We start from the raw sequence: 18,467 nt of genomic DNA on the forward strand, positions 1-18,467 counted from the left end.
AATCACCTGTCAACATATATTGAATATTAGTGGATGCAGAATCGGCTGCAGACGCTGACCTTTGTTTACTATTTTCTTATTTTCTCAGCGACACACACACCCTGACCTGTGACAGGTCTTCCCTCCCACAACTGTCACACCTCCACACACCTTTTATTGAATAACAAGGCTCTGTAATTATGTGGGCGTTAAAAAGATGGATCTTGTTTGTCACACTTAAAACAAAGAATGTCCGGTCAGCAGAGTTTTTAAAGCACATTAAAACGACATACATTATGAATAACGGCTGTTTTTCAGATGCAGCTTCAAGCACCTATGTCGACAAACATATGTGTTTGAGGAGTGTGTCCTTGCAGCTCAATCCATTGAGTGCTGTTCTGTACCAACCTCTACATAATTTATTGTACGATCCATACGGAAGCATTTCAGCCACACACTCATGTACTTACCAGTCAGTCCCTAGCACATAACTCACCTGTACATATAGTTTCTGATTTATATATTTGGTTGATTTATTTTTATGTCTTAGTTCAGTAAATATGTTTTTTACTTTTGCTATTAACCAGGTTCAAGCAGTCGTTCAAGCAGTCGTTCAAGCAGTCGTTCACAGCGCTGCTTGTCTTTCCATCCCAGTCATGGCTGGTTTGGATCATGCGGGTTCACTCAGTCAACAGCCTGAAGGCAACAATGGTTGATCAACCTGAAACTTCTACTGTAGACGGTCAAAGAGCTGCATGAGGATCCAGTTCTTCTACATCTGTGTGAAACTGCACAGAATATCTTCAAAGCTGTGTGTTTAAGTGAAATACAGTTTGATATCATGTGGGGTTGCCCTGATAGTTTTTTTTAGAGTTGGTTTATTTTGATTTATGAGGATTCTGTTGCTTAATTCTCAATTAACTGATAAATTTTTCTGTCTCCTGTTTTTCTACAACTGACAAGATAAATAATACAATAGTCTTTACAGTTTAAAGATTGTCTCCTGATCTGCAGCCCCTAAAACAGGTACCTTGTACATTTCCATTTGCTGCGGTAATAATCTACTTGTTATAGCTTGGTTGGTTTTGGAGACAGTTGTATTGGCAGAGTTTCACCAAACATAGATATTATTGGCTGCCTAGACTCAGAAACCACTTTGTTGAGAATAACAGACTCCATCGAGCTGCTCCATTTGAAGTGCTCTTAATCCCCAACAACAAATTACATTAGTCTTGCTTCAGTACATAATTGTGACATCTTGTTCTGGTTTAGTCTACAAAGCTTTCTTTCATATCTGCTCTCTCCTTTTCATTTTTTCTCTTCTCCAATTCTTATTTCCTTTTTGCCATTTATCTCGAACAAGTTTCTTCATGTTCCGCGGTCGTCGAGTACGTGTTCATTGTGGGAATGAGAGTTCTTGACCATACGGTATAAAATGTCATGATGGATGTTGTGATTTTGTGCCACACAAATAACATATAACAAGATTGGAATTATGCATTGATATATATTTTATGGTTTGGTGGAACTGGGATGAAAGGTCACAGCCTTCTCTGGTGACTGTAACGATTAAGTATTGCACCATTCCAAAATATGGATTCAAGATTATGACACAATTGTAGATAAAGATATGTAGATACGTTTTTAAGTGATACAATTAGTGTGTTGGTTGTATACACTGTTTTGTAACAAAACAACAGTTATTAAATGATCCAGCAAAAATGAGATGGTTATGACGGAAATGTTTGGTACCAGCATGATGTAGTTTGGCCTCAGTGGTTTGTTCTGGATGTGGATATTTTCATGGGACTTGATTTTTAAGGTATTACTGCTAAGGGAGAGCAGAGCAAGATGGAGACGGAAAAAAACAAACTGAAACCAGAAAGAAATGTGAAAAGAGGAAAAAAAGCAGTGAAATAAAAAAGACCTGAGGCCTGATTTCTAAAGACTTTTGCGCCTTGTTTCAGACTTATTCTTGTGTGGGTTATTTATCAAACCCGTGCCTTTGCCTGGAAGCACAATTCACCTGTCACACACATGCACGCACACACATGCACGCACGCACACACATGAACGCACACACACACACAGTGCTTGTCACCTAACCTTTTGTATGATCCATGAAATGTTACTCTCTCCTTTATGCATATGTATTTGAAGGAAATGACAGGAAGTCTTGTTGAATTTATATTTCCCTTGATTTACCGTGCTTTGAGCCACTCACAAAGATGTACAGAAATTTGGGTCCGTTTAAAAGAAGGTCGTGATGGGAGAATGAAAATAATTGGCCAGCTTTCTGTTGAAATGTCAAGCAGAGCAAAAAAAAAAAAAAGTGAATGCATAATAGAAAGTGTGCAAAGATGCAGCATTGAACAACAAAAGAGAACGGCAGCCTCACACAGGAAAAAAAAGGAGCAATAAAGAAAAAGCTAAATCTGACCCCATTTTATGACAAAAACCAAAGAGGGTTCAGAGAGTTGAGTGTGTATTTGTTAAATTGAAATTGATTTTGATGTTCACTGAGCTGTGAATGCACGACGGCAATTGTTCTCTCTTGATAATCCATTTACAGTTTGTTCGAGTTTCTTTTAGATAACAAGCCATTTTCTCTATTCCCCCTTCTGTCTGTTTTTCATATAAAATGTCCATGTGATTATTCAGACTGGTGATTTAAGAACATATTATCATCTTTTTATGTTAAATTCTAACTTCAGTCAATTTGGCCTCGTTTTTCAGGTATCAGTGTTACCACATCTTTACAAAATGACCTATAAGCTATAATGCAGTCACAGTCTCTCGTCATGTAATTAATGTGTCAGTAAACCAGACGCTCTTATTTTAAATTTAATTTAAAGGAAGGCTGATTATTGTAGTGTTTTGAACATGTACAGTGTAATAAGAGCATAAATGGTAGCTGACGTTGCATCTGTGACGGACTTTGAGAGTGGAGGACATTTTTGCAGCGCAAGGTCATTTTGGTCTGAATTCATTTCATCAAGTTTTTCTCTTTTCGGGGGTTAGGGGTTGAAGAACATAGCTTAAATAAGTCATTTGTGGTGTTTGCTAAACTGAACGTGTAATCCGCACATTTATTTCATCACAGCTATACTGCAAGGATCAAATTGCATCCTTGCCTCTCCTCACTAGCAATACGCTGAGGTTAAGGGCAGTTTGATCTCATTTCACAGCCTTCCATGACCCCAGTTACATCTGAGATACGTCGGCCCTTTATAAACAGTGAGGCCTTCTCGAATGTTGAGGATGACCAAGGTTTTGCAAGCAATACATACTTTACTACAAGATTTACAAACCCCCTTATCTGTAAATCTGAAGCATGGAAAGGTCGAAGGGCACGTTGACCACATATGAATCTGAAATAAAAATGCATGTCAAGTGAAATTGCAGTGGTTGGCAGATGCATACAACCACAGCGCGGTAATTCTGGTTTTGACATTGTGAGATTTTCAGTTTCTGTCTCACTTCTTCCATCTGCCTGTATTTCCATCCACCACTTCTCTTGGGCATGTTCTAACACGATGCATAAATTCAGAACCAATTTTACAGCACATTGGTTCGATTTCACTCCAGCAGACTCTCGCACTCCAGATCCAACTTGACTCTCGACCTGTTTAAGGGCAACAGACCGAACGAATGACGAAAGCTTTCTGTACTCACTTTTTCTTTTCTTTTTCTTTTTTTTACACAACTTAATAGAACTTTTAATTATGCCTAAAATATGTATGGCAAAGACAAATGATCGCGAGTTATGACATAATGTTTATGAAGTATCTCAACCGCTCAGCGTTTGCCCAGAAATTATGACTGTGAACGAGAATGAAAAAAAATATGTTGCACCATCTCTGGCTTGTTAATAAACTCTGCATAAGTTTCAGAAGAAAAGAACAAGTTTTAGGGTGAATAAAAACAAGCTGGCAGAGTATCTGTTATGTGTAGTACCTGGCTGTATTCAAAGTTTCCTGAGCTGCAGACTTAAACTACTTTTTGTTACTTATTGATTTGCCTCTGCGTGAGTGCGCCAGCTCAGATACATTTCTGAAAATGTGTGGTAACCATTCACTTCTGACCCTGAAAAGCTCACCCATGTCATCATGTTCACTGTCGGCAGTAAAGTCAGTACATTCAGTACATTCTCACCAATGACTGAAACAATCTCCCCTGTCTGCACATGCTCCAGAGCACGCAGCTCGCCTCGACTGTTATGTTGGTTGCCTCTAGGTTTTTCTAACTTTTAAACTTTAAATACAGTCTTGATCTGGCGTTTGATATATTCATCTTGGGTTTGTATTTTTGTTTCTGCTCAATCTTTGTAGCTTTGTAACTTCACCCTCCTAATGTCGAGTTGAAAACAGGATCTGAGCCAAAGTACTTTACAAACATGCCAAAGGGGGAAAAAACAACTATACAAGAAATAATAAATAAATAAAATACACAAGATAAAAGTGACAAGTGCAAAATGGGGGTGGTGGGTAATGCAGGCTAAAGAATGCCTTCCTAACAATAGTTTTGAGCAGCTTCAACTGCATAAAGTTGAAATAATGAAAACAACTGTGCTGTCCTTGTCTAGTTGTGTTGTTATGGTATTATTGTGAATGGCTGCAGCCCCCTGGTGGAAACGCAGGACCTTGAAATGACATCTCCCATTTTCAATGTGTCGATATTTGCAGTCAGCGGTATGAGATGCTATAGATCAGTGTTGAGTGTTGTAGTTTTTGAACCATGCATAGAAATACTGTTATGATCATAACACTGTCTGTGGTGGTTTAAATTTTTGGTCAAATATTATCCTTCCTTATCCTTCGCCTCACTCGACAAATATGCTCTGAACTGACTTGGACTCAGATAAACTTTAAAAAAGTTTAAAAAATGGCAGCTCTCAAACAAGTTCACTGTATTTTCATGATCATGATGTTCCATAAAAACACCAAGACCATTCAAGTGTGTCTTCATTGTAGTCGTGACCTATTATCATCACTGTCAGGGTAATTTAGCCCCTTTTAGAAGATAATATGTCATATGGATCCGGGTATCGACACAGCACACCATCTCCATTGTGCATTTTCTATTTTCCGTGTTTTTGTATTTTCATTTGTAGTTTCAGGTGCTCCCTCATGACCAAGTGAAAAGAAAAAAAACATTGATTTTCTTTCTGTCCTTTATCCTGTTTCCACTCAGGGAGATTAGGAAGCGTAATCACTGTGATCCTTGGGATTATACAAGCAAAACACATGTGCATCCATAAAGTTCTATGCATAACGTCATTAGAAATATCATGCATTCACTTCCTGATGGATTATTAACTGTATATGAGGTATCAAACTGCAGCTATAAAGTAGATAATTTTAGATAATGTGTTTATCCTGCAGTGATTTACAGCAACACTTTGCAAATTCCTGACAATTATCACTTTGTGGCAGCTCCTATGAATTTCACAGGAATGTGGGTAGTGATGTTGCAGTGGAAATTCAGCACAAAGAAAGCCTCTTAACTCTCACAGCCTTGTCCTTGCTCTCACTCTGACTCGAATGCAGACGTGCACACAATCGTACACGCAAGTTCAGTATATTACAAAAGTGCTGAACAGGAAAATAAAACAATGCAAATACATATATAAAAAAACAGAGCATGAATAAAACATATAAAATAAAACCAATGAAACTGAGACGACGTGATTTGAGCCAGGCAAAGAATTGCTATGACAGTTTTATTGTGTGTACACATGATCCCCTGCAACCTCAATATATGCAAAATTAAAACAGCAACAATGAAAAAAAACCACACAGGAAACAGAATTATTTTCTCATTAAGTGAAGGAAGTGCCCCAGTTTTAAGTGCACTTAATCCCTTTTGTGCCACTGCACTCCAGTAATCATAACAACCATGATTACCAATGTTTGAATAACCTATATACATAGTTCTTAGAGTTTATTCCTCGATTGATCGATTCTCCTTTTGATTTATTTCTCCTTTTTTCACTCTTATCGTCTCTCTGCCAGCAACTGGAGGTGTGTTTGGTCCTCAAGGGGAATCAGGGTCGGAGCCTGAAGATGACAGCCAAATGAAGTTTTACACAGAGCAGCACAGAGGACGGAGACGCGGCAAAGGTCAGCAGAAATACACGTCTACTTCTTTGTGTATTGGTTCAGATGTGCAACATTAACTTGCACAAGGGGGAGCCCTCTTATCCAATGCACACTGCTGTGAGGGCCGTAAAGTAAAAAAACAAATAAAATACAATTAAACATTCTGAAAAACTAATCATTTCCAATTTTACCCTAATTGAGAATGAACAATGGAATGGTGGCCTATAGCTGAGTGAAATGAGGCATTTCTGGAATTGTCCCCAATAGATGGGAGTAGGAAGGAGTAACGCATGTTCCCTGTGGGGTATAAAGTGCCGTTCCATGGCAATGACACTCAAAGCAGATATATGAGCTGATGTAAATGGAGGCTGGGTGATAAGCGAATATGAGTCAAATAACTTTGATGGGAAACATGACTTCAACGTCACTTCCCACAGTCTGATGTGTGATAGTGAAGTCTGTGCAGATTTGTGTGACCAAGGAAATGAAATACAGGGACTGAGACTGCATGTGTTCACGTTGAAGTTCCTATGGGGTGATTGAAAAATAATGGAAATCAATTTGTTTTGGTCAATTCGGGTATGGGAAAAAATTTTTGCAATCATGATGTCTGCAACTTTTTCCGATATCGGTTTTACGCATTAGATCAACATATTACGACTTAAGATGTTTTCTAACCTCATTCGAAGAAAGAATGTAGTAAAGGAAACATGACACAGCTTTTAGTGTTCTTTGTGCCAAAAAAGAAAATTCTGCCTGAATTTGAACATCGGGGACAGGTCGCTTGGTAACCCGGGGCACTTGTTTTAGGCTTTAATATGTAAATAAAGAAAATTCTCTCATCTCTGCAAGAATTATTCAAGAAATGATTCAGTGAAAGGAATTATATTTTTAAAAGGGTGACAAAGTGTTAACTTCAGTTAAAAGTCAACCATTAAATTAAACAAATTGATTGATGACTTTCAGAATACGGATATTTAACCTCTTTTCAAGTTCTTGGATCAGGACTTCAGACAGAAATCTGCTGTGTTTAAGTACCTTTCAGTTTAAATAACTGGCTCTCTAACCTGGGCTCTCCTTGACTCAATAAATTCTCAAGGCTTCAATAAATTGAATCTCATAAATTTTGATCCGTGCAACAAACTGTACAGTATCTTTTAGTATCTTATTAATCACAGGAAATGGCTGATTGCTCACAAATAAAGATAACAAAAATAGAAAGGGCTTGGGTGTATTGTTAGAGATGGTAAGATCCTTGTCTAAACTGTAGGTTCCTGTTTAAATGGACTCTTAGATTTTATTAGAAAAAGCCTTGTGGGCAGACGGCTTGAGGAGACATAAAGCCAATGATTGTGATCAGCGTTAAAATTACAGCCCATGTAAAGTGGCTGGTCTCTCTTTAGAAGACGAACAGAGGAAAATGAAGGGAAGAGATTTAAACGTAAGCTTTACATTTATTGATGTACTGCGTTTGTCTTCATGTCCATTGCTCACACGGCACAGACTATAGGTGTTTGGTTTGTGGCCATATAGTACGTGTTTGCCATCGTGAGCGTCCATGCTTTTGTCTACTCAGTAGGCTTTTATAGTAATTGAGGGCCCCCTGCACACACCCAGTGACACCACCCACTCCCAAAAGGGATTAGCTGCTCTTCCATTTTTGCTGCACACAGCTGTTGTTCCTGCCCCTTCACAATATTGTGACAGTGGTAGACGTGTGATATGGTACATACGGATTCATTATCCTACCTTTGCCTGCTTTTGACCTTGAGCTGCATCTTCCAATTTCCAAACTCCAGTCAAGATTTCCCTGGACACTCCTGTCACGAGGAATATAGGGGGTTCATGATTAAACTTTGCAGTTCTAACGCTAGTAGAACTACTAGTCAGTAGAAGAAACATCTGTCTCTATAGCCTATCTATTAGTAGTAGTAACATAAGTCTTCTCAGCACGTGGGACATTTATTCACTATACTCACTGTTACTACTATCTTCCACACAGTTCATGGTGCACATGGACCAGCTCTACTCCAAGTAACTGCTCCCTTATTTCCTGCAGCCTGCGGATTCTGAAACATTGTGTGATTTGTTCAACATCACCAGAACATGTGTAACAGTTAAAATCTAGTGGAATCGTCACCAATCCAGCACCGTACCACACTTATACTCCAGTAATCCTCCTCTCAGCACACTGACTTCATTCCCCATGATAAATATCAGGAGACAGAGGTTAAGCGGCTCATTTTATTCCCTATATCCCAGCTTGGAAATGGGGAGACCTGCCAGAGCCAAAGGGCAACCAAAACATCCAATCTATTACAGTGTCACTGGCAATAAGCTCATATATCACACCGGGAAATGATCCTGGACTTGGGTATTCTAAGTCATCTTTTACTTACTCATGCCAAACTTGAACCGAGGTTGAGATTCATAAATCACGAAAGCAATTAACTGCATTTTCAAGGATTCAGGAAGAGCTGGATGTTGCACTGTGAGCAGAACATGGCACTAAAGTGGATGATTTAGTCTGAGGTGACTGTCCTATGTCAGTGTTTCTTATGCGGCTGTGTGCTAAAAGTTAGAAGCTGTCATTGTCTGTCAAGGATTTTCAAATACAGTCATCTGTTTTACACTCTGATCAAAACAAAAGGGTAAAACTGTAAAACTGCTCACCTTTATTTCTTTTTTTCTCTTTCTCTACCTTTAGGCCACCCACACAGCCCTCTAAATAAGGTCACCCTGACGTTGATCACCATCAGCACATGTGTCATTGCCATTGTCTATGCTACGCAGGATTCCTGCCCCCTCACTGTCAAGGTTACCCTCCATGTGCCTGAGCATTTTGTTGCGGATGGTAAGTGCAACACATTCATTAGACCTTGGCAGAATATCTAGAAACAAAATCTCACTTTTGCCCTTTTGAGCCCTGTGTGCTTTCAATGATTTTGGTTTTGCATTTTGTAATAATACCTCAACCAAGGGGGTTATGTTTTACCCCATCTGTTTGTTTATAATGTCAGTAGGATTACACAAAGCATACGAAACTGATTTCAATCAAACATGATGGAGAGATGAGGCATAGACCAGCAGGGAACCCATTAAAGTTTAATGTGGATCAATTTAAAAAGACAGACCCAGTATTTATTTATTTATTAAGTCACAGATACAGAACCATCAATGTTACAGAAAGTGAAAAAATGGGTCTTTATTGGGTTATGCCACACCCCTCCACAAAACTGAATAGAAATCGGTTGTGCAGTTTTTGCCTAATCCTGCAAAAATAACAAGCAATCTGATTAAAACCCTCTCTCGACATGTTAATGAAAATTGCTAAAAAACCTGGATCTGTCCCTTTAATCAATTCACATGTTTAGTGTTAAAATGTTTAATGATTTACAGTAGCAACAATCCAGTGTGTGTGTGTGGCATAATGGAATGGAGTTGTTTCTCAGCAACGTACAGTGGGGATGACTATAGCTCCATGCTCTTCATTTCCATGGTTTCTACTTTGAGGAGCAACAGCTAATGGAGCAGGGAGCAGCTCAGCATGCTTCCCCTCTTTCTATTTACAAATGGGTCACAGTAAAATATCTACCCCTTCAACCGTGGTTTGTGGTTGTCAATTTGCATGCTTTTCAGTATAAAACATCCTCTCTGCTCGACTGACGAAGTACAAAAGACACACGTCCATCCAACAAAATAGTAACTTATTCCCTAGGACCAAGAAACAAAGGGCACGAATCGGCACAATAAAGCCGACGGTGTGAAAGCTCCGAATGAAAACAAAGATGATTTATCACCGCTGCAAACAACTGAGTGATATTTTTAGCCATCAGACTGATGAAGAGCGGTGTTTTCAAAACACATTGGCCTTTTTTGTTTTTGCAGTGAGAGCTTTCGATGTGCAGAATTGTTGAGAGTGCACGCTGCACATTGGAATACTAAACCCTTTTATGGTTTGCACTTTTTCAATCTTCAAACTTTTTATTCAACCACCGCTCAAGGTTTATTCCCTTTTCATGTTTACCACCTAACAAGCTCATATACAAGCTACATGCCTCAAAGTCACAATGATTTCAAAAATACATATATTTGCAAAAGCTGCACATCTGAGTCTCTATAAAAATCTTTTCTGACTATTGAATTGTTGTAGATTGGGTGTATGTATTGATAGTGCGGTATAAACCTCACCGGCAGCAGAGAGGTTTGGGGGGGTGGAAAAAATAGGCAAGGAGTTAAGTGAAGTAAGAGGGAGTGAAGAGCCGAGGCAATTTAGCTAATGATCGCCATATCTCTGAAAGCTGAGCATTCACATATCAGTCGATCAGGTGCTCTTGCCGTAGGGGCCTCATTTCTAGTCCGCCCACACCCTTCCACAGTTTGTGTGCCAGCGGACACACAATAGAAATGGAAATGTACAGAAAAGTTTAGACTGTATCTTCTATAACTAATGTACTGTAAATCTGAACACCTTTAATAATATATTTACATATGAATATAATCTAAGCGCTGGTAAATGTAATGTTTAGTTTCTGTAGAATGGTTATTGATTCATGTTGCTGCTTCTGACTTTTCCTCTGCCACCATCCGAGGCAAAGTTTCCACTCAGACACAAAAGTGACATTTAAAGTTTTGGAGGTGCCTCGAGCTGTCCTGTGACCTGACGCTCATTCCAGTTATGATGGTTTTGTAGCAGAGAGTGCCCTAGCCTCATTTTGATGACCCCCCCATGCTTTTACATTTAGGGCCTCCACCAAGACAAACTTTATTTAGATTTATTATATAGTGTGTCATACACATTCTGCACCCAGCCTAAAAAGGCTTAGACAAACTACAAAAGGTTTGATAACAAATGTAACCAACTTTTTAAGCATTTAAATTTCCATCATTTTCCTTCTTTTTTAATTGTGATAAAAGTGCAGTTTGATGGGGCTTTAAACTGCTTTTTCGACTTACTTTTGTTGCTCCTCTGCTAATTCTGCGCCGTGTGTGCACTGCAATGGGACTCAGAAAAAGCCGACACCTGAGGCAGAGCAGATGTGATAAAAGGTGGCTTAACACAGTAGTCTGGCAGGCGTACAGTCGGCAGCAGGCAGGCAGTCGGAACAAACAAACAAACAAATCCAACAGATAAACAAACCCGACGAATCCTGGCAAACCAGTGCACGGAATAAGTTGAGTCAGGAATAGAGAGGCAATAAAAAAGTAGTAGAGCAACACCGCCGCAGGGCAGCACATACAGTATCAATCTGACATACAAGACGTGTGAGCCACCTCTTGTGAAATGCTCTGTGTGCTGGAGGAATAATGAGTGATGGGAGGCAGGTGATGAGGTCGGGCATCTGCATGAGCAGCAAACTCAACATGGGTGACGAGTAGACAGATGAGATGTGGCAGGAGACGGGAGAGAAAAGCGAAAACACAGAAATTAATGTGAAGGTAGGTAGCGGGAGGAAGTGGATAGCAGGGGAGGAGCGGGGCTGTCAAGTCAACATCACTCCAAGCGTATTGCCTCCGCTAAGGAGGTAATGTTTTCACCCCCGTCCATTTGGTGTTGTTGTTGTTTGTAAGCACGACTACACAAAAACAACAGATTTCCATGAAACTTGGTGGAAGGATGAGACCTGGGCCAAGAAAGAATCCATAAAATTTGAGTGCAGGACATTCTGCATTGTTGCTATAAATTATTTATATTTACGAGGTGGAATTTATGACTTTGTAAAATTTGTTGTGGATCAAAATAAAAATCTGGATCTGCTGAGTGTTGTTTCATAAAGCCTCCTGCACACTCGAGGATTTGGCCCTAACGTAAGAACACACACTGGCCGTTTGCAGGAAAAGCTGTGGAGACTCCAGGAATTTGGGATCTCTACCCACAATCACTCGAGCGGCTTTTTCACAGTTTCACGTGTGTGTGTGTGTGTGTGTGTGTTTAAAAAAATAAGAATGCATTTATTTTCTACATTTGAACTACCTAAACCAGTGTTTCTTTATCACCTGTTCCATTTTAGTTAATACTTTATAGATAATTCATGTATGACTTCACCATAGGAGGTAGATGGGCTTCAGCTTCAGCTTTTAGTCCAGGGGGTGGGGACCTTTTTCCCATGAAGGGTCATTTTCATTTTTACAACATCCTTCGAGGGCCCTGCTGGATTATTGAGCACATAAATCACGCTAACCTCTATTAGACTGCTGGATCTGCTTCTCATTTCCGAGGCGTGTGATGTCAATTGGTAGTGATGATGATACTCACAGCTGGTTTTAGCCAAAACAAATCCTAACCTGGTGGAGCCATGTTTGCCTTCTAAAAGCAGTAGTTCCTCCTTTATATCAAACTCTACTCAGTGCAGTGAGTTGTTTGTCTGTTGTTACATCGAAGGTCAGAGAGATGAACTGGAAATGTATTGTTCTGTCCTTTATTTTATTTTTTTCACTGTCTTGTTAAAATATCTAGTGTTTTATATCAGCAATCCACTCTGCAATGGTTCTTTGACACAAACTGACACTTGGACAATTTTGGGTATGTTCAGTTTTCTAGCAGCTATAAAATCCTACTTCTCAATAGAGTTCTTAGCCTTTTAGCCATTAGCTCCCTCACCTGACAAAATGTGGTCCTGTGAAGGATTCTTGTTGGACACACAAACTCGGCCGAAGAACTTTATCCAATCACATTTGTCTCTACAACTCATTAAGTTCAGTTGCACGTTCTCCGCTGTAATGATGCTTGACATTGGCTTTTTTTCTTTATTGCGACTGCATCTGCCCAAACTGGACATGCTTGTTATCTAAAGAATTATCTCTTGTCTGTTTCTCTTTGAAAGAGCAACACGCTACGTCTTCTCTCCTTTTCCCGACAGTCCCCATGATGCTTGTAAGCAATATCACGTTACACCTTTGTGTGTTTCCTTGACCCTGACCATGCATGCATTCAACCAAGTGGGATGATTCTGAAGGACGTGTTAGTCCACTACTTTAAGTTATTTTATTTATTGCACAAAATGTTATTTTTGAGTTTTTCGAGCAGCTGAATCGAAGTAATTGATTGCTAGAGGTTCCCTATTTTTCCCCTATGCCTATTTTATTTTTTAGTCTATACTATATGTGCAACAGAATGATGGCTACAATCAGTGCTATTGAGGACCAGACAGCACTGACGTTATAGTGAGAAAATAAAATGTATTTTGTGAAACTCTTTGTGACTCAGACCACCCCAGTGCCAATGAAAAAAAGCAGCTGGTGACTTTAGTGTATGAGAGGAGGATGTGTCTCCCATTAGGAATTTGGAGCACCTACGAAATAAAAAGAATAGAGGAGGAAACTTGTTTCTTTATCAATTGCACAGTGTAAGAGCAAATAATTCCGTGTGGGATATTTCTATGGAGGTTTGTATGTAACTGCAGGGCATCAGTCCAGTAATGTGTTTTTTTCCTGTGACTCACAGATTTGATTGCTAGCAAGCTTTTCCTTCAGTATTAATCCTCGGTTTAGAAAACCAGTCTGCAGACCACCATCACAGGGTTACACATTATGAAACAGAATACATTTGTGAAACATTTTTAACCTTGAAATGAATGTCCTTATGCCTTTGCAGAGTTTTTAAAAATACATTTTAAATCACTTCGACACAGAGATGCACACTTTCCACAAATTTAACTTCTGTGACCAAGCACAATATAGCTGTATACAAATCTGAGGTTTCACCAGAGCTGAGGCACAGTCTCCTCACAGCTCCCGTTGGAAACAGAAGTCATTGGCATCAATTAGGGATAACCTTGTTCAGTGATCACACTTTAATGATTGGTCTGGGAGCCATAAGAAAGAAAGGTAAATCAGCGTCAATGAGCACAGTGTTTACCAACTGACTCGTGAAAGCCTTTTAGACCCTGTACTGCAATTACTAGGGAAATCCCATCAATACACACATTATAGGTCTTAATTTTCTCATTTAAATTCAGCCTGGTCAGGATGGGGATGCTTTCTAATTGGTTGTGCAATAGAAGCATGAAAATAGTTTGTAAAATCCCAAACAACTGAGCCCTTGTGTAATGTTTTATTGTATTTTTTTTTCTTCAGACAAAATCATTTTTTATCTTGGTTTTTCTTCTTTTTTTTCAGGAAGTAGTTTTGTGGTCAGTATGGGAAGCTTCCTGGATGTTTCTAATTGGCTGAACCCCGCCAAGCTTACACTCTACTATCAGACCAATTCGTCCACACAGTGGGTGCGGGACTACTGTGGCCAGAGGACGACTGAGCCCTGCGAGCAGATTTGTGACAAGGAAACAGGTTGGTGCATACACAGTACTTACACACACACACACACACACACACACGTACATGTACATCCTGGGGTTTATTTGTTGGGTATTTTCACTGATTATATTTGTATTGTTTTCTATTTATTATGTGAAACAACAGATTAGCAAATTCAGAAACATTGAAGATACATTAAGAGTCACAACTTTGTAACTTGAACAATAGGTATTGAATGTTTGGGAGAAAAGAGAGGATGAAGGGATGTGGGGAGGGATGAGGTAGAAGAGGGAATGGATGACAGGAAGAGTGGGTTGAGAAATCCGAGCTGGAGCACGATGAGTTGACCAGATATATGTCAGCGTGGCAGGTGATTAGAGGCATGCAGAGGTGGAGTTCACTTCCTGAATTATCGAAATAAATAAGTTCTTGGACATTATGAAATAAACCACACAAATATTTACTTTACTTCTTACTAATCCTAGCCCTGCGGTGCACTTCTTTCCAACACTAGCCTCCTTCTGATTCCACTGCCATAGATACTAGAAGTAAATAGTTTAAAAAAACGTCTGCAGAAGACTGCTCCCAAAAACCAATAAAACTTCAGCATTCACAAGCGACTGGTTGTCGAGCGCACAAATAGAAGGCCGTCTGTTTGCATTGTGTTTTGCAGCTGTTTGTGCTGACATTAAAACACATACCAACAAAAGCTGGGAGTGCAGTGTGATATTTATCTTTCCCTGGTTGGCGTAACTCCCCTGTGTATTCTGTGCCCAACAAGATAAAGTCTAAGCTCATTAGAATGGATTACATCTGTAATGTATGTGAAATTTATGTCACCCCGGTCAAGGGCATGTTGAGGGCTGATGCATAATGTATTAGAGCTCCAGACACTCAACTCAGTCGGTGCACAGGAAGATGCCAAAGATAGACTTGGCACACATGTGTATGTGGTTTCTGACCTGATGTGGATTTGCGCACGCTGGTCCCTGTGTGTTTAGGCTCTGTCAGATCAGTTGTAGTTGTAATTCAATTTGCCATATACATTCAGCATTCTCACTTTATTAGTGCTCGTGTTTCCCCCCTAGTCTCCTTGTCTCTCTCCATTTAGTTCCATTTTCATCTGTCCTTTTCAGCAGCAAGATTTCTTTTTTTTTTTTTTTTTGATCACTAAGTATGTTGTATCTCCTGAGGGCAACCGCATTCATCCGGCAGCAAAATTAAAGGTGTTCTTCAAAGGAGCTTCTATTTCCGTCACTGTCCTCTAACGTGTGTACCTGTGCAACAGCTCTCAACAATGATGCACACACACATACACACAACCCACCTGAAACCAGCTCTATAATTCAGGTACTTTTATTGCAATTCTGACAACATGGCAAACCACTGGTTGGGAAATGTTAAAGGGTAAATCACATAGGGGCAGATTTGTCCTTCTCTGCAGTGAGACTCTGGCTTCAAGAATAAGAAATGTTTTTATAGGTTTTTAAACTTATGACAAGTGACAGAAAAACACTTGTTTGAACATGAAAATCACTGCAAATAAAAGCTGCCTAAGACAAATGTTCAAACTTTGTTGAAATACCACAAACTACATATCACCCAACCTAATAATTCTTGTGTGGATATTGGCACAACACATCATTCATGACCCTTTGTCCTGTGGAGCTATGGAGGACAGCCATTGCTTGGATTCTAATCCATGCAGTTTTTTGGCGTCGTCATGTGTGAAACGTGTGTATAAGGTACTACAGTACCTTTGTATGCCTTCTAGCTGGTGACAGCAAGTGGACGTAGACATAATGTTTTAACGTTCATTCGTCCCATTCTTTTAAACACGACAGCTCAAGAACGCCTTGGAGGAATTTCACTAAATTTGGTACAAATGTTCACATGGACTCAAAATGCCCTGATTAGAATTTGGTGGTCAAAGGTCAGCGTCACTGTGACCTCACAAACCTTTTTTTCCTTGTGATGGTGCTTTCTCAAGAACGCCTCGAAAGAAATCTTGCACAAATATTTACTTTGGCTCACGAATGAACTGATTAGAAATTAAGGTCCAAGGTCAGCGTCACTGTGACCTCACAAAATATGATTTTGGCCTCTTGAACATGAAATCTCAAGTCTCAAGAATTTCTTCAAATTTTGGACTCAAAGATTATTTGATCAGATTTCAGTGACGCAGGGAAAAAAAAGTGTTTATGTAGATAGGAACTGCGATGGTTGGCTGAGGCATACAACCTCAGTGCAGTATTTCTCATTCAAACATACTGTCCATACTATGCCGTATGGACACATAGTGTATTCTACACATAAACACCTTTAAATCTACGCATTTAGACGTCACATCCATCAGTTTTCAAGATGTACGCAGATATGTCAGCAGACGCACTTTTTTGCCACGTGCTCTTTAATCACAATCTGGTATCATTTCACTGTCCACATTATCACACTCTGTCTCTATCACATGCCTCAGTTTTGCCTCAGTGTTGTACTGGTTGACTGCTGCTGTTGACTACCAGTCATTGTATCACTCTGCCCGGGTAATCAATCTTCTCTGCTTTCACCTTCACTCCTCGACTCAGCCGCTGGGATGGAGGTCGGGGGATGAATGGAGTGAGTTAACTGCTCCCATTGCTGGTTCTTTAGATTTAGCTTTGTATAACTGGAAGTGGAACATGGGCTTTGTTATAACTGATATTAAAGTATGAACCTGTGATTTATAATAACCACCTCTATATGGAAGGTAACTATAATTAAATCAAGATATTAAAAACATTTAACTAGAGAAGTAGCCATTATACCATGATGACTCATTTTATCACTCTCTTATTATGAGTTATGTTAACGGTCAATCCATCCTGTGTCATATAGATATACCGATACTAAGGAGGAATAGTTGGCTTCCAGCAAACTTCCATCTATCATCATAACTAACCTCATAAAGACCCGTGAACCTCCTGAGTCACCTTTGTTTTCCTCATTTGACTTTATGTGTCCCTGGCTGCACCAACCCCACCTAATTGGAATTGGAACTGCTGGGGTGTTAACATATACCCCTGCTATATCCTTCTATTTCATGATGTTACACACACACACTCACACAGACACACACATGAGAACACACTTCGCTCAAGGTCTTTGGCCAGAACGGCTTCATCCCCAGGACAACGTTATAACAAGCATAAATATGCAGCAGGGCAGCGACACATCTTTTCTGGGCCCACACGATGATCCTTGAATTGAAAATTGCCTGTTCAGCCACACTGAGATTCTAGAAATCATTATAATGAAACACATCATTTATAGTGTGCAGTTGGTAATATAGGAGGAGGAGAGGAAGGAAGAGTGGTCTCAAGTGATTGCCACTTGTGCATTTGTGGCTCTTAATTTAGAACAGAGGCCTGGTGCACAAAGGAAATAGAGGTGGACAATGAGGACACAATGGTGACATGATAGTGACAAATTGTATTGGCAATCTAATATCGGTGTTTACACAGGACGGCACTATCCTCGCTGTACGGTACAGGTTGTGTGTGTGTGTGTGTGGATGCCTGGCTGAATGTAACAGAAAAGCGACTGCAGTTAGATAATTGTTGTCCTCAAATGGCCATTTCCAATCGCAGGCGATTACCTTGAAATTAGGCCGACATCGTTTTCTAATCTGTGAATGAACCCGTGGTATCTATGCACTCTGGCCCAGATATACATGAAAACATTTACTATGCAGGTATGAACCAACTGAAACAACCTGATTTATTAAGGCAGCACTTGAGGCGATAAGGAGAACTCAAAGCACAGTTCAGATGAAATACTTGTTTCACGTTAGAAAAGATATCAGATTTAATAAATAATATTATAACTCTTTCTACTCATTAAATTACAACTTTATTCTCTTAATAACTGTTTTCATAAATATTATGATTTTATTCTTATTTTTATTCTTTATTCTTATTATAACTTTATTCTCATTATATTATTACTTTAATCGTGTAATAATACAACTTTATTCTTGTAATATTGACTTTATTTTTTTATATCATTACTTTATTCTTATTTTTATTCTTTATTCTTATTATAACTTTATTCTCATTATATTATTACTTTAATCGTGTAATAATACAACTTTATTCT

General features: G+C 39.3%; 1 protein-coding gene across 5 annotated transcripts in view; it reads left to right on the forward strand.

The window, feature by feature from the left end:
• The window catches only part of LOC109626304 (astrotactin-2), a 261,841-nt gene that overhangs the window by 129,334 nt on the left and 114,040 nt on the right, over positions 1–18,467 (forward strand). For 4 of the 5 annotated variants that reach the window (XM_069513214.1, XM_069513215.1, XM_020082104.2 and 1 more), the window contains exons 5-7: positions 5,994–6,101; positions 8,788–8,934; positions 14,199–14,366. In XM_069513214.1, the coding sequence (XP_069369315.1) occupies positions 5,994–6,101; positions 8,788–8,934; positions 14,199–14,366 (423 nt within the window). The remainder of the gene's footprint in view (positions 1–5,993; positions 6,102–8,787; positions 8,935–14,198; positions 14,367–18,467) is intronic. The other variant, XM_069513213.1, reaches the window with a different exon arrangement.

Source organism: Paralichthys olivaceus, chromosome 18 (genome assembly GCF_024713975.1).
Source record: "Paralichthys olivaceus isolate ysfri-2021 chromosome 18, ASM2471397v2, whole genome shotgun sequence".
Classification (NCBI taxonomy): domain Eukaryota; kingdom Metazoa; phylum Chordata; class Actinopteri; order Pleuronectiformes; family Paralichthyidae; genus Paralichthys; species Paralichthys olivaceus.